Source organism: Gorilla gorilla, chromosome 2 (genome assembly GCF_029281585.2).
Source record: "Gorilla gorilla gorilla isolate KB3781 chromosome 2, NHGRI_mGorGor1-v2.1_pri, whole genome shotgun sequence".
In the NCBI taxonomy this organism is placed as follows: Eukaryota; Metazoa; Chordata; class Mammalia; order Primates; family Hominidae; genus Gorilla; species Gorilla gorilla.
Genome location: NC_086017.1, coordinates 111,726,746 through 111,742,196, shown reverse-complemented (window position 1 = coordinate 111,742,196; position 15,451 = coordinate 111,726,746). Strand labels below are relative to the sequence as shown.

The window sequence follows — 15,451 nt, the reverse complement described above, 5'->3', positions numbered from 1 at the left end:
TAAGAATGCTTGTGATTTTTGCACATTGATTTTGTATCCTGAGACTTTGCTGAAGTTGCTTATCAGCTTAAGGAGATTTTGGGCTGAGATTATGGGGTTTGTAGTTCTTCTTGAAGAAGTCCTTCACATCCCTTGTAAGTTGGATTCCTAGGTATTTTATTCTCTTTGAAGCAGTTGTGAATGGGAGTTCACTCATTATTTGGCTTGCTGTTTGTCTATTATTGGTGTATAGGAATAATGGGAAATTCAACTCAGTTATCAACAGTCCCGTTGTTTTTTTACCCAGTATCATTGTTGGTGCCAGCAAGGGTCTGGCATGTTTAGTAAAGGAGGATCATACATTTGATTTAGATGTTTTAAGATATATTTTATAAGAAAGTATTCCACTGAATTCTTATTTATTCAGAATTAGCATTTCTTTCAAATGACTTTTCAGCACCTGTGGAAATAGGCTTAATTTTTTTTCTTTTTTTAGACAGAGTCTTTGCTCTGTCGCCCAGGCTGCAGTGCAGTGGCACGATCTCGGCTCACTGCAGCTTCTGCCTCCCAGATTCACACCATTCTCCTGCCTCAGCCTCCCGAGTAGCTGGGACAACAGGCACCCACCACCACCCCCGGCTAATTTTTTTGTATTTTTTAGTAGAGATGGGGTTTCACTGTGTTAGCCAGGATGGTCTCCATCTCCTGACCTCATGATCTGCCCGCCTAGGCCTCCCAAAGTGCTGGGATTACAGGCGTGAGCTATCACGCCCAGCCTTTTTTTTCCCTTTATGTTACATTCCTGGGATAAACTGTATGTGGTAATAATTTATTATTGTATTATGTGCTTTCAGATCCAGATTCTGCCTGTCAGTATATTTTTAGGGTTTTTTTTGCATCGATATTTATGAATGAGTTTGGTTTCTAATGTTTATTGTGAAATGCTTGCATTTTGGAACCTGTGATGCTTGCTGTAAAGATTTTTTGAACATTTTCCTCTCTTGTAATATGTCCTTAGACTTTGTAGAACACAAACTCTGCTTTCTAGAAATCACCATTGTTACTAATACTTAATTCATACTTCTTGTGTTTGACATTGTTACAGCCTTTTTTTCCCCCGCTAAGACAAGGTCTCACTGTCACCCAGGCTGAAGTACAGTGGTGCAATCTCAGCTCACTGCAACCTGTGCCTCATGGGCTCAAGCAATCTTCCCACCTCAACCTCCTGAGTAGCTGGGACTACAGGTGCCCATCACCATGCATGGATAATTTTTGTCTTTTTTGTAGAGATGGGGTTTCACTGTGTTGCCCAGGCTAGTCTCAAACTCCTGAGCTCAAGTGATCTCCCTACCTTGGCCTCCCAGAGTGCTGGGATTACAGGCTGAGCCACCATGTCTGGCCTTCATTACAACTTTAATTACCTTTAAGAACCTTATGAGACTAGGTATGATTTTTCCTACTTTGCAGGGAACTGAGGTACACAGAGGTTAAGTACTTTGACTTGTACTAGCATGTAGTTGCATAGGATTTAATCTGTTTCCAGAGTCTGTGCTTTTATGTCCAGAAAATTAGTTTAACAAAAAAATTGTTAAACATAGCAAGGGCCTTTTTCAGACCCCCTTACCTAATTTCTTTTAGGATTATCTTAGTTTATTTCATGCTTCTTTTGTGGACACTTTAATAGCAGAAACTTTGCATGCAGAACTAAGCTTCCCTGTGACAACATTCTGAAGCAGTGAGGCTTGCAATGCAGGCGTCCTCTAATGGGAGCAGACCCAAAATGTGAAAATTGGGATTTATCAAACTGCAATTATAAGAGTATTACTGAAAAATCCAGTAATTAACAAAATATTTCAACAGTAGATTTCCTTAAGCAGTAAACTGTCCCTGTCCTCCACAATAGGTCATTCAAAATATTAAGCAAATTAGATTTAATTAGTCTGCAACATTGTATAGAATTAACTATTAGGAATGGAAACTTTGTTAACTGCATTCTATGCAACTTTTCCTAAATTGACATTTTAAGTATATATCTTTCTAAATGAAGTAACATATATTGGCAGAATTTCAGTCTACAATATATATATTTCCAGGCTACTATAAATCCACAAAGAATTTTATTGTAGAGAACAGAAATAGAAATCCTATTCTTGAGTTTTATTTTTCCACACCTGTGTCCCCAATAGAGCACAAAGACTCCCAAAATATGTGTATGTTGGAAATATTTAATGAGCAGTAAGAGCCAACACTTGCACCCAGGTAATGACATTTGTTCCAATTTGTAATTGGCTGTAACAGCCTATGCTTTATGCAAAATAACTGCGATCATAACAAAAGGTATTTTTAAATTGCTCATATAACCATATGTCTTGGATCATGGTACTATCTTTGGCTTCTGTATATGTTATTTTTCTAGTGTTTCAGATCTTTCTTTAAAAACCTCTAGGCATTAGGCATAATTAATCCATATGAAGGAAGAATCTAAAAGGTTAACTCTAAGAGACTCTGCTAGAGTGAGAACAATTTAGGAAAACTAGGGGTTTTGTTTTCTAAAAGTGAATTCCTGAGATTTATTAAAAGAGTATTTTGTAGACTTGATTAAGATAGTTACATAACTTGCAGGGCCAAGAACAAAATGAAAATGCAGGTCCCCTGGTTCAAAAACATGAAAAAAAATGTTGTTGAAGATACTAAAATATAAAGCTTTTTCCTTTTTGTGGTTTCTCCTTTTGTCATGATTTTATTTATTTATTTTATTTACTATTTGATGTCTTAGTAAAGAAAAAATTTAAAATTATTAGCATGAAGTTTACTTTATATCTTTATATTGTTCAATCCCAGGTTTAAATGCAAACGTAAGGGCCTTTAATTCCTAAGTGAAATTACTGAAATTGCACAATTTGTATTTTACAGTTTATACATATATGCATATGTATTTTGTTCCTACCAGAATAGTGGAAATGCTGCACAAAACTAATTCAGCTGTTTATTTCACTTCTTAATATGTGCACATTTTACCAACACTCTTCTTTCAACTTATTTCTGAATGAGGAAGAGTTGGAAAAAAAAAAGAAATATGAGTGTCCTTATCTTTCCCTTTTTTCCTTTATCATTTTCAGCATAAGTGGTTGGCTAATGCATGAGTAAGAAAGGATATGATAGGGTTTCTTGGCCATTCGTATTTCTTTTTTTTTATTATTATACTTTAAGTTTTAGGGTACATGTGCACAACATGCAGGTTAGCTACATATGTATACATGTGCCATGTTGGTGTGCTGCACCCAGTAACTCGTCATTTAGCATTAGGTATATCTCCAAATGCTATCCCTCCCCCATACCCCACCCCAACAACAGGCCCTGGTGTGTGAAGTTCCGCTTCCTGTGTGCATGTGTTCTCATTGTTCACTTCCCACCTATGAGTGAGAACATGCGGTGTTTGGTTTTTTGTCCTTGCGATAGTTTGCTGAGAATGATGGTTTCCAGCTTCATCCATGTCCCTACAAAGGACATGAACTTATCCTTTTTATGGCTGCATAGTATTCCATGGTGTATATGTGCCACATTTTCTTAATCCAGTCTATCATTGTTGGACATTTGGGTTGGTGCCAAGTCTTTGCTATTGTGAATAGTGCCTCAATAAACATACATGTGCATGTGTCTTTATAGCAGCATGATTTATAATCCTTTGGGTATATACCCAGTAATGGGATGGCTGGGTCAAATGGTATTTCTAGTTCTAGATCCCTGAGGAATCACCAGACTGACTTCCACAATGGTTGAACTAGTTTACAGTCCCACCAACAGTGTAAAAGTATTCCTGTTTCTCCACATCCTCTCCAGCACCTGTTGTTTCCTGACTTTTTAATGATCGCCATTCTAACTGGTGTGAGATGGTATCTCATTGTGGTTTTGATTTGCATTTCTCTGATGGCCAGTGATGATATTTGTATTTCTTGAAGTGCCATTGCCTTTTTTCTGCATCTAAAGCAAGTTCTGGTTCAAATGGAAAGTACGGCCTCTCACAGCTCTGTGTGTCCCCCTCCTTACCCTTTTACTGAATGGTAAATGTGACATACTTACCTTGTTCTACCTATGAGTCTTGCTGAACTCCCATGCATCATGGTTCCTTTGGAATTATATGATAATGGATTCCTCCAATGCCATAAATGAGTGGGGGAGGCAAGAAAATGCTGACATGCTTATTGCTTCTGTTTCCCCCACTCACATGCATGCTCTATTGTCCTGTCAGACTTCCCTTGCAAAACACAAGTTCAAAGATAAAAGTGTTAAGAATTTCAAGATGGTGACAGCAGGACCTTAAACCAAGCATAGGGCCCTTCTAAGCATGGGGCCCCATGTGACTGTATATGCCACATGCCCATGAAGTCAACCCTGCCCCAGTTATCTCATCTACAAATTGAGGTGATAATAGTAGTGCCAGGTAGGATTGCCATGAGGGAGTAATGAAGTTATGAATATAAGGTTCTCAATATAGTATCCAGCACATAGAAAGCGTTCAGTACATGGTAGTTTATTGCTCTATATCTCAAAGAAAATCAGGAAATGGTTATTGTATTCCTACTAGGAAACTTGTTTATTTGATTTGGGTCCAGCATTCCTTATACAAGCCTCACTAAGCAAGATGTGCCTTCAAACACATGAGACTGGAACAGAATGAATGCTCCTTTATCTGTGTGGTGGGCAGGAGGCAACTGTACAATAATCAGGCAAAGCTCTGAGGTGAGTTCATCAGGCTGCCTAAGTTACTTTATTCGGTGGTAATTACTGCAGCAGGTTATAGCCAACAGTGCTGTGTAAGATGTCCAGAAAAAGACAAAGGCACAAGTTACTAAGAGAAGTTGAGTTGCCAGGTTGTCTCCATCTGAAAAGAGGTCAGCTCTGCAAAGCCTTGGGCAAGAAGGCCTCTGCTCCAGACTCATGGAGGGGAGACATTTGAACCCAGAATGAAAACAAAACAAAGATATGAAGTCTGCCTGAGTAAGTAGGTGTGAATTCTGGCTGACTACAGCATCCAAATGATATTTCTTATAGAATGAGTTTCAGAGTTTGAAGTTCTGGAGGAACATTGTAAAGAATACTCATCAATCCATTAATCCAATAGAGTTGCTTATAAAATGCTATTTCATATGCCCAAAATATATTTGGTTTATTTACATATGTGTAACCAGCCATTCATCTTGCAGACATCAATATTTAAAAAAATTTTTGATAAATTATTAGCTCCTTATTGAGTTAGCATATGCTGATTGATTTAATATAATTTTATTTAAAACTTAAATATCCTGAGATTCCCTATGTACATTTCATTGAAATATATTTAAAATGAAAATTATACCAACTTATAAATTGTGACTGTTTAGAAATTGTTCATTAAAAATGACTAGCTATGAAAACAGGCTGAGAAATTACATAAACAGGATACAAATGAAAGGAGTGATTTTAGCTCATACAGGTGAGGCCCACGGTGTCTTGTGCAAGTAGAATTTTTCCTTCCCTGGAGCATCGGGATTGGCTCTCCTTGAGGCATGGGGTAACAGAATGGACATACTCTGATTTTTTAAAATATGTATTTGCAGAGAAAAGAACTGATGAAGACAGCGTTTAAAATCTGTGTATAGTATGATTATTTTAAGACTACTCCCTCACCCTTGCCCATTTGGTTTGGAAAATCTGGATTTAATTTTCATTTTAATGACTTAATAAACTTCTCAGGAAGTGTCAGCTTTTCGGATTATTGGGTCCTCTCACTCCCTGGAGCTGCGGTTATGGAGGATGACTCAGGGAATGCTGAATCAGGGTAGGGGTGTGCTGCCTCCAATGCTGGTTCTCAAGGGTTTTTCTGATAAATAATGTTATTGCTTCCAGATGCAGAGCCGAAATATCTGATAGTTGTGCGACCTGCTCCACCTCCAAGTCAAAAGAAGTCATGTTCAGGTATAGTCCTTTGCATTGAATTCTTTTTCTTTTATTAACTTTGAACCATGACTTTTCATCTCTTTTGGACCCCTGGAGACCAAATGCCTTGAGAAGCTCTAAGAATGTAGAGGAGGTGTCAGCCCTGGGTCCACAGTTTACCCTTTTGGAGAAGTAACACAGCCTGGTGGTAGAGACTGCTTGGGATTTTCTCCTGGTGCTACCACTTGCAAACTGCAGGGAATTACATAAGTTATTGAAAATCTCTACTCCTGGATTCTGCTGCATAATAGGGTTGTCCTTGAGGATTAAATGAGTTAAGGACAGTGCCTGGCCTGTAGTCAGTGCTCATTTGGGGTTAGCTCCTATTAGCCTGTTTCTATTTCACGGTGTGTGAACTCATGCTCACTATTGTGCCTTTCAGATGTTAAGGGCAAAATTTTATGTCTCACCTTTTCTTAAGGAGACCGTTTACATTTTAAAAGGATAACTCATGTGTGTGTGTTAAATAGATCAGCACGTAGGTTTTATTTACTCCTTATCTCTCCCTTCTAAACCTCTTCAATTCAATAAAGGAAGGATTTCTTCCATAAAATAAAAATAATAGCAACACTCATGTTTCCAGGTCTAGGAAGACTTGCAACAGGAAAGTGGATATATAAATAAGTAAGTAGAAACTTTCTACATAACAAAAGATTAAAATTCTATGTCGTCTAATTTCACTACCAAAACTTCTTCTCAGATCAAATAATATAGCTGACCATTGCTATAAGGAAGAAGCTGTGAATATGCTTTTTCTATCTGATGTTGCATCTTCCTAACTCTATATAGAGTTGATCACAAAATTTTGCTTTTCTTTTTTTTTTTTTTTGAGACGGAGTCTCGCTCTGTGGCCCAGACTGGAGCGCAGTGGTGCAATCTCAGCTCACTGCAAGCTCCGCCTTCCAGGTTCACGCCATTCTCCTACCTCAGCCTCTCGAGTAGCTGGGACTACAGGCGCCCACCACCACGCCCGGCTAATTTTTTGTATTTTTTAGTAGAGACGGGGTTTCACCGTGTTAGCCAGGACAGTCTCGATCTCCTGACCTCATGATCCACCCCCCACTCGCGCTCCCAAAGTGCTGGGATTACAGGTGTGAGCCACTGCACCCGGCCTGCTTTTATTTTTCTAATGTGAATGATCTCCAAGTAATTATTTCCAAAGCATGTTCATCTTTTATGGTACACTGGATACCACACGATAAAAGGATCTTTTTGTTTGTTTGCTATATTTTTCTAGAGGAATAAAATGGGAGACAGAGCACTCAGCTATTCAATTATACTAAATACTTAAATCAGAAATTAGTTGCCACAATAATTCCCTCCCCTCTTTCTGCTGATTTCCACTTCTTTTAAGAGCAGCATTGAATGGTTAAGCATTTTGAAAAATACTAATTCTTTTTCCTGGCCTCATAGATCATCCCAAAGCAAAAGGGAAATTCCAGTCGCTCCTTACAACTTGTTAGTGAGAGTTGTCCAGACAGTTTTCCACATACTTGAAAATAGATGTACTCTCAATATTTCAAGACTGTACTTCAAAAATATTGAGCCACAAACTCAAGAAACATCAGTGTGATTCCATGGAATCTGTTTTCAGATGAATACTCATTGAACTGTTTCTTGATAGAAATATGATCATAGTACAAATATACAAAATTATATAAGGAATGTCAAGAGAATGATTATGCCTTAGCACTTTATAACTTCATTTTATTTTGAGGATTCTATGACACTAGCCTTAGAAATTATTGTTTACTTTATGACCAGCTCAGGAAATTGCTTCATCTTGCTCAGGATATAACACCCCACCTTTCTTTTTGGATAGCAGATATAATTTTGTTTTTGTTATCTGCATTTAGGAATAATGTAATGACTAAGGGATTAGCTTCCATTCATTCTATATTTGTATCTGCCACATAAATTTTAATCATTTAATTATTTTTATATTAAGATTCAACCTTAGTGAAATAGTTATTTGGTCATATAAATAATTGGGAGACCATTAGTTTCCCTTGGTCATACAAGCCTTAGGTTCCTTACATGAAAAATATGTCTATCATCTCTAAATGGCATTCTTTTTATACATGGAGAGCCAAGACAGTGATATAAAAATAAAACTAGATTGTGATTGAGGAGACCCAGGACTTGAGTTTTGACTTTGCTCTTAATGTGACTAGGGACAATCTTGAAACTTCTCTGTGCCTTATTTTTCATCTGCAAAGTGAATGAGATCGTTGTGTCACATTAGTGAAAATCAACTCAGGAATTGAAAAGGGAAGATCACAATCATCCCAGGGCTTGTTCAAACTATAAGTGTTCCCTGCCTTCACTGCAGATTCTAATCTGCCCTCATTGGAGCTCATACATGACAATTTAAATCACCATCATATAAGGCACAATTACAGCTGGGTCTGCAAAAGTTAGAGAAGAATAAACCCGTGTTTCCAACCATGTAAATGATAACTATCTTTGAAACTTATTTCAAACATCTTTAAAAGTCAGCTATCCTGTAATGAGGCAATTTGCCACCACTAGGTTAGGTGTATTCTGTGCTAAGAAGGGTTCTTGCTTGAATAACAACTTATAGAACTTAAATTTAACAAAAGGAACAAGCTTGACACAATTTTCAAGAGCATTTGATTCAGATGACCACCAATAGGCTCATGCAAGGGGTACTCTCCTACCTACCTTAATAGAGGTGGCAGGCCATTCTGCCATTTGGCTGCCACTTCATTAGACAGCACAAGTTCTTTCTAGAGCAAATACAACATTCATAGTCTCAAGAAATAAAAGAGGGAATTCAACAGCAATACAAAGTATGTATGTTTTATATTCTATGTAGTTTTATTAGGCTTTCTATCGGATTTTTATCTTATTTACTCTAATTATTTTTAATGAGTCAGCATTGGTTTTCATGGTTGAGGTTCTTCCTGTTTTTCGCTGCCCTACTTCTGCAGTTTCAGATAATTTTGAAAGTGCAAGTGCCTGCTTCTGTGTACTTGAACACAATCTCCAGTGATTTATTAGCATAACTCTTGGCATTATTTAGATCCAGTTGGCACCATCAGAACAACTGTGCTTCCTGTGTTACCCCTACTTTTCCAGCATTGTTAAAGAATGTGTTTGCCTTTTCCATTTAGATACTCATTGTAAAATATATACTTACTACAATAACATGAAGAGATTTTACACTTCTAAATAGGTTAAAAAAGATTATAACCTACAATCTAGATAATAAGGTTTATTTTCTTGTCTTAGATGTTATTTCACACTCATTCACAGTCCCGGGAAAAAAATAAACATACTTTCATTTTATCTGTAAAAGAAATTAAGTGTGTGTATGTGTGTTTGTTTATTTCACTCATCACAGCTAAGACCTCCATATCCTTCCCTGACCCACAAGAAAATAAAACTAGGTATAGCTGGAGATTGTTAATATGTGTACATGTACAATATACATATACATGTGTATGCATATATGCATATGCACACATGCATAGACACAAATCTGAAAAAGGTATTTGATTCACATTTAAATTCGTGGGCAAAAATTAGTAATAATGTGGACTATAGAAAAGGAAAGGAACTTGATGTTTTCACATTTTTCATCATCTTGCCAAGTCATCTTTAATGCATTTTACCCGAATCATGGCAACTTACTAAATGTCTCCTGAATTAACCTGTATGCCACCTCCACAGGTAAAACTCGTTCTCGCAAACCTCTCCAGCTGGTGGTTGGCACTCTGACACCGAGCTCAGTCTTCCTGTCCTGGGGTTTCCTCATCAACCCACACCATGACTGGACATTGCCAAGTCACTGTCCCAATGACAGGTAATATTAGCACTTGCTTTTAATAGCATCTGTACATGCTTTAGAAGAATATGTAAGTATCAGGACTATTAGCATTGACTTAACACCTCTTAGCTGTACAGCCTGTTCTAGGTGTGAGGGGAACAAAGTCAGGGGCCCTGCCCTTGAGAAGGTTATCTACCTGAATAGAAAACACATACATGTAATTTTTTTCAAAAATCATGAACTATTATACAAGGAAGTATGAGTCAAATAGCAAATGGGTGGTATCAGTAATAAGTGCAATTAGAAACTCAGAAGGCGGGGCCAAAGGCAGTTAGGAAAGACAATTAAAAGTTGGAAAGTTGATTGGAAAAGGATGGATCTTTGATCTCACAATTGAAGCTCTTAAACCATACTTCTCAAAGTGTGATTCCCAAAGCAAGCAGTATCAGCATGTCTTGAACTTGTCAAAAGGTAAATTCTCAGGTCCCCCTCAGACTCACTGAGTTAGAAACTCTCAAGGTGGGGCCCAGCCATTTGTGTTTTCACAAGCCTTCCAGGTGGTTTTGATGCCTACTGAAGTTTGAGAATCACCGGCTTAGAAAACTGAGGAGAGACACACAGGCAGAGATACAAGCAGAGGAAAAGCAAGTTGGAAATGAAGCTACCATTTTCTTTGGAAGAACAAATGGGAAAAATCTAAGTATATTTTTAAACTACTGCCATTTATCCATCCAACCATTTGATGCATGTATTTAGATGCATTGGATGGATATGTACTAGGCCCTGTGCTACATGCTGAACCATACTTCTAGGTTGGTTATAAAATGATGTTTGCTTATAAATATTTACTATGTTAGCTTCAAAACTCAGAAACTTGCATCTAGAAAAGCATTCAAAATTTTCAAGCTTCAATCAAGGCATTTTATTTTTAAAGTTTTCTATTTTAAATACATTCAAAGTTATTTTTACATTTCAGAAGTTTTCCTATTCCTTTTTGAATAAAAAAGATTTATTGCGGTATAATTTAAACACAGTAAAATGCATAAATATTAGCGTACAGTTTGAGTTATGACAAATGCCTATAACCATGTATCCAATACCCATCAGGAAACAGAAAAATTTTATCACTCTAGAAAGTACTTTCCTCCAGAAACAACCATTGATTTGATTTCTATCACCATAGATTAGTTTTGCCTACTCTAGAATTCCATATAAATGGAGTCATATAGTATGGGTTTTCTGACTGTCTTCTTTCACTGAGCATTGAGATTCATTCATGACATTGCGGATATCAATAATTCATTCCTTTTTTGTACTCCTGAGTGATAGTCTATTGTGTGAATATTCAAAAGTTTATTCTCTTGCTAATGAGCACCTGAATGATGTTGTTTTTTTATGTATATGAATACAGACTGTATAAACATTTTCACATAAAATTTTGGTGGACATTTTAATTTCTCTTAAACATAAGTGGAATTTCTGAGTTATAGGAAGATGTATATTATGTATATTTGATTATTTTTTGCCTAATTTTTCCATCTACATTCCCACAAGCAATGTAGGAGAGCTCTGATTGCTCCACATTCTAAAGCAGCATTTTGTGTTGTCAGCATTTTTCATTTTAGCCATTCTAGTGTAGTAGTTTTTCATTACAGTTTTGGTATGTATTTCCCTTACACTAAGGCTATTGCATACTTCTTAATGTGCTTTTTGGCCATGTTTATGTTTTTTGTAGTGTTTTATTTATTTTTATTTGTCCAAATCAAACTAAAATGAAGGAATTTTTAAAGTGTTTATAAGTTCTCAAAATCACCTTTCATCTGACGTTGGGAAATCTAGACTCAAGAAAAAAATCAAATTACCCTTCATATGCCCATGGTTCTCAAGGGATGAATACTTGGAAAAACATGTAGAAGATATTTCCAAAGTCCAATTTTTTGAAAAATAATTTTGAAATGTTTCAAAGAATCTGAAATACTTTTTATTTCACCCACCACTAATCCCATGACTTATTTTGTTTGGAAAATGGACTCGAAAGAACATGCCTCCTTGTGATAATTCCGGTTCCTAATGGATTGGTCTGGGCTACTAATGCTGAGAAAATAAACACTTATGGATTGCTCTTTTTCTTTTCAAAAATTATCTTGATAAAGCTATGGAGAGAGAAAGGGAGAAGAGAGGAAGGAAGAAAGGAAATTTGGTAGTCTTACAGCAAAATGCAACCCAATTTTAAGGGTTACTCGACTTGCTTGATAAATCTGTAGGACTACTTGTTTCAATAGGTTTGGTAACCTGGCAAACTTGTGTAGCATAATTTGGAGTAATTCCTTCCTCCCGCCCTCAAGCCTCTCCTCCAATTTCACTTTGTCCTACTGACTCTTCTGTAAAAGAATCTATCTGATGACTGGTTCTAATTGATAGATGTTGCCATGGTTTGACAGCACCCGGAGATAATGAATATAGAGAAAGTTAGGACAGATAACCTAATGGAGCTAGGATTCTAACCCAGGCCGTTGACTCTAAGGCCCAAGCTATTCAGACCATGCGTGGATCTCACCCTCACCCTCACCCCCTTGCACACGCACCCTGGCTCTACTCTTATTAAATAGATGGAATTAGGCACATCACATCACAATATTCAAAATCGATAATTTCATTTCGAATAAAGTCTTTTGAAAGATACAATAATGACAAGCAAGATATTCTTGACCAAAGTAGGGAACCATTAGGACATGAGTTGAAGGGAAGAATTAAACAGTAATGACTAAAAAGGAGTATTTGGAGTACTAGTAAATTTCATTTCCCCATGCTTCCTTTCTCCCTAATTAGCATAGTTAATAAACCGACATTTAAAGTCTTTGTGATGTTTAAGGAAAAAAATAATAGTCCCGATTTAAAAGCCTGGAAATACTGTACATATTAGAAGCATCCAAATAAATCTGCCAGAACTACAAATTAGTGTAATTAGAAGCAGACTAGACTTGGAGAAATCTACCCTCATATGTTCATGCAGAATTTTTTTATAATTTAGACTAATCCAGTAGGTTAGCATAAGCAGTAATAGCTAAAAATGATGGTTATTTTCTGAAAATTGGAAGATTAATACAGCTAAAGTTTTACTTCAGGAGTATCTTTTTACAAAACCATTGCAATCTGAATGCACTTGGCTTGCTGCAGGAACACCAATTGGTATCATTTTAATTCATTGATATTTGGTTCCCTCTGTACAGTCTCTGATTTTTTAAAAAAATGATTTACATTGGTTTGTGTAGCCTCATTTATCCTGTGCAAATAACAGTGAAATTTGTTTTTATATTTTGACTATGGACTTTGTATATCAAAGCTCTTAGGTAGTAAGTTTCCAGTTAGAAAACCCTCATTGTTTTTGTTTTGTTTTTAGCTTGGAAGTATCAATGAAATATCACTTTATCCTTTGTGGCGCATGTTTCTGTACCTACTTGCATAGGGTCTTTATGGGTCTCCCATGCTTTAAGATTCTTTTCTAAGTTCACATTGGAGAGCAGATGTGCTTCATTTACAGTTTTTATTCTTAATGGGCTTTGAATGGAAGAGTGTACACATTTGTCTTCAATAGAGCCTCAATTTGAAAGAAAACTTTCAAATTGGCCCTGATGAAGAGTCAAATGTTTTTAACCCAAATTTATTTCACCATTAATAGCTTATTTTTTCTTTCTCATGTTTCCAACTTGTTAAAGATTTCAAGATTGCTTTAGTTCTCACTCTTTTGCCAACGTATTAAAGCTTTATGAATAGTTTAGAAATCACTTTCGCATTTTCTAACATTCTCATCTTGTGGGTTTTTTTTTTTTTTTTTTTTTTTGAAACGGAATCCCGCCCAGGCTGGAGTGCAGAGGCGCGATCTCGGCTCACTGTAAGCTCCGCCTGCCGGGTTCACGCCATTCTCCTGCCTCAGCCTCCCGAGTAGCTGGGACTACAGGCGCCGGCCACCATGCCTAGCTAATTTTTTGTATTTTTAGTACAGGTGGGGTTTCACCGTGTTAGCCAGGATGTTCTCGATCTCCTGACCTCGTGATCCGCCCGCCTCGGCCTCCCAAAGTGCTGGGATTACAGGCGTGAGCCACCGCGCCCGGCCGTGTTTATTTACTCTTAACGTAGAATGAGGGCTCTCCTTTTTGGCCAGTCCAGAGCAGACTCTCTTGCCTTTTTTCCGCCCCCAAGTTTGTAAGAAGCGAGTATCTTCAGTGTCTGAATTCTCACCTGATTGACCCCGGTGCCTTGTTACCTGTCTGTCTTGCCGTGTAAGTTTTAAGCTCGGTGAAGACAGGGAGTATCTTGCCCACCGTTACTTCCTGGTCCCCCGAAGAGCATCAGGAACATAGCAGGCCCCAAGCAAATACATGCTGAATGAAATAACCAGTGAAATGTCAACACTCTCACTTTTATGTGTTACCATTACCTCAAACTCAACATGACAAGATTAAACTCAGACTTTTTCTCTTGAAATATCACCTCACTTGTCTCTGTATTGCTTTCTAAAGTAGTATCATTGTCCCATTCGCTCTAATTTAAAACTTCATTTATTTTCTATTTTTCACCTACTATCGTTTATGAAGGCCCCAAGATATATTCCTTTTTCTTTTGAGATGTACCCATATCTACATCTGTGTCTTCTCCTTCTCCATTTCACACTAATGTTGCCAATCCAAGCATGCCTCACCTTACCCTGGATTCTGGCAACAGCATCCTGGCTACATTCCCTGCTATTTTCTTCCGCCAATCTATTCTACCTTCCACAGTACTGAGGAAATCTAGACTATCCTTTATCAACTCACTCTTTCCTCATCCTGAATTTATCTTTACCTCTCTTCTCTTCTTTCCAAGAAACACAATTCTGACTTCAGACAGTGCTCATGATCCCATCTTTCCCATGTCGTCTAAGCCTTTGCTTCCCCAGTGATCCCCTCTCTCTGCCATTTGCCCTTTCACAGGCAGTGGTGCCCTGCCTCCTGCTGGCAAGCATGCTCAAAGTTTCTCTCCCTGAAAACAAAGCCTTCTGTTGATCCTGTTATGTATTCTAAGCTACTTTTCAGTCTCTTTTAATTTCCAAACTTTTCAGAGTTATGGCTCCCACATTCTGAATTCTGCACCGTCCACACAGTCCTCATCCCTTCTCACTAGCTTCCATCCCTTTTCCACTGTTCCACTGAAATGTCTCTTGGTGGTCACTAATGACCAATTAGTTACTAAACCCAGTAGAGTTTTCTCAGTCCTTATCCTTCTTAACCTATTCTTAAACTCTTTCTTTCTTTGACATTTTTATTTAGATTTTCCTCTTGCCCCTTTAACCATTTGTATTAGGGTTTCCTAGAGGGACAGGATTAATAGGAGAGATGTATATACATGAAGGGGAGTTTATTAAGGAGTATTGACTCACAGAATCACAAGTTGAGGTTTCATAACAGGCCATCTGCAAGCTGAGGAACAAGGAAGCCAGTCCGCATCCCAAAACCTCAAAAGTAGGGAAGCTGACAGTGCAGCTTTCAGTCTGTGGCTGAAGACCCAAGAGCCCCTGGCAAACCACTGTCATTAAGTCCAAGAATCCAAAAGCTGAAAACTTGAAGTCTGATGTTTGAGGGGAGGAAGCATCCAGCACAGGGGAAAGATGGAAGCTGGAAGACTCAGACAATCTAGTCCTTCCAACTTCTTTTGCCTGCTTTATCC

The 15,451-nt window shown here is 37.6% G+C and overlaps 1 protein-coding gene across 50 annotated transcripts in view; it reads left to right on the top strand.

Moving 5' to 3' along the window:
- Nucleotides 1–15,451, top strand: part of ABI3BP (ABI family member 3 binding protein) — a 243,624-nt gene that overhangs the window by 84,579 nt on the left and 143,594 nt on the right. For all 50 annotated transcript variants that reach the window (XM_031008936.3, XM_063703961.1, XM_063703978.1 and 47 more), the window contains exons 3-4: nucleotides 5,866–5,934; nucleotides 9,652–9,784. In XM_031008936.3, coding sequence (XP_030864796.3) covers nucleotides 5,866–5,934; nucleotides 9,652–9,784 — 202 coding nt within the window. The remainder of the gene's footprint in view (nucleotides 1–5,865; nucleotides 5,935–9,651; nucleotides 9,785–15,451) is intronic.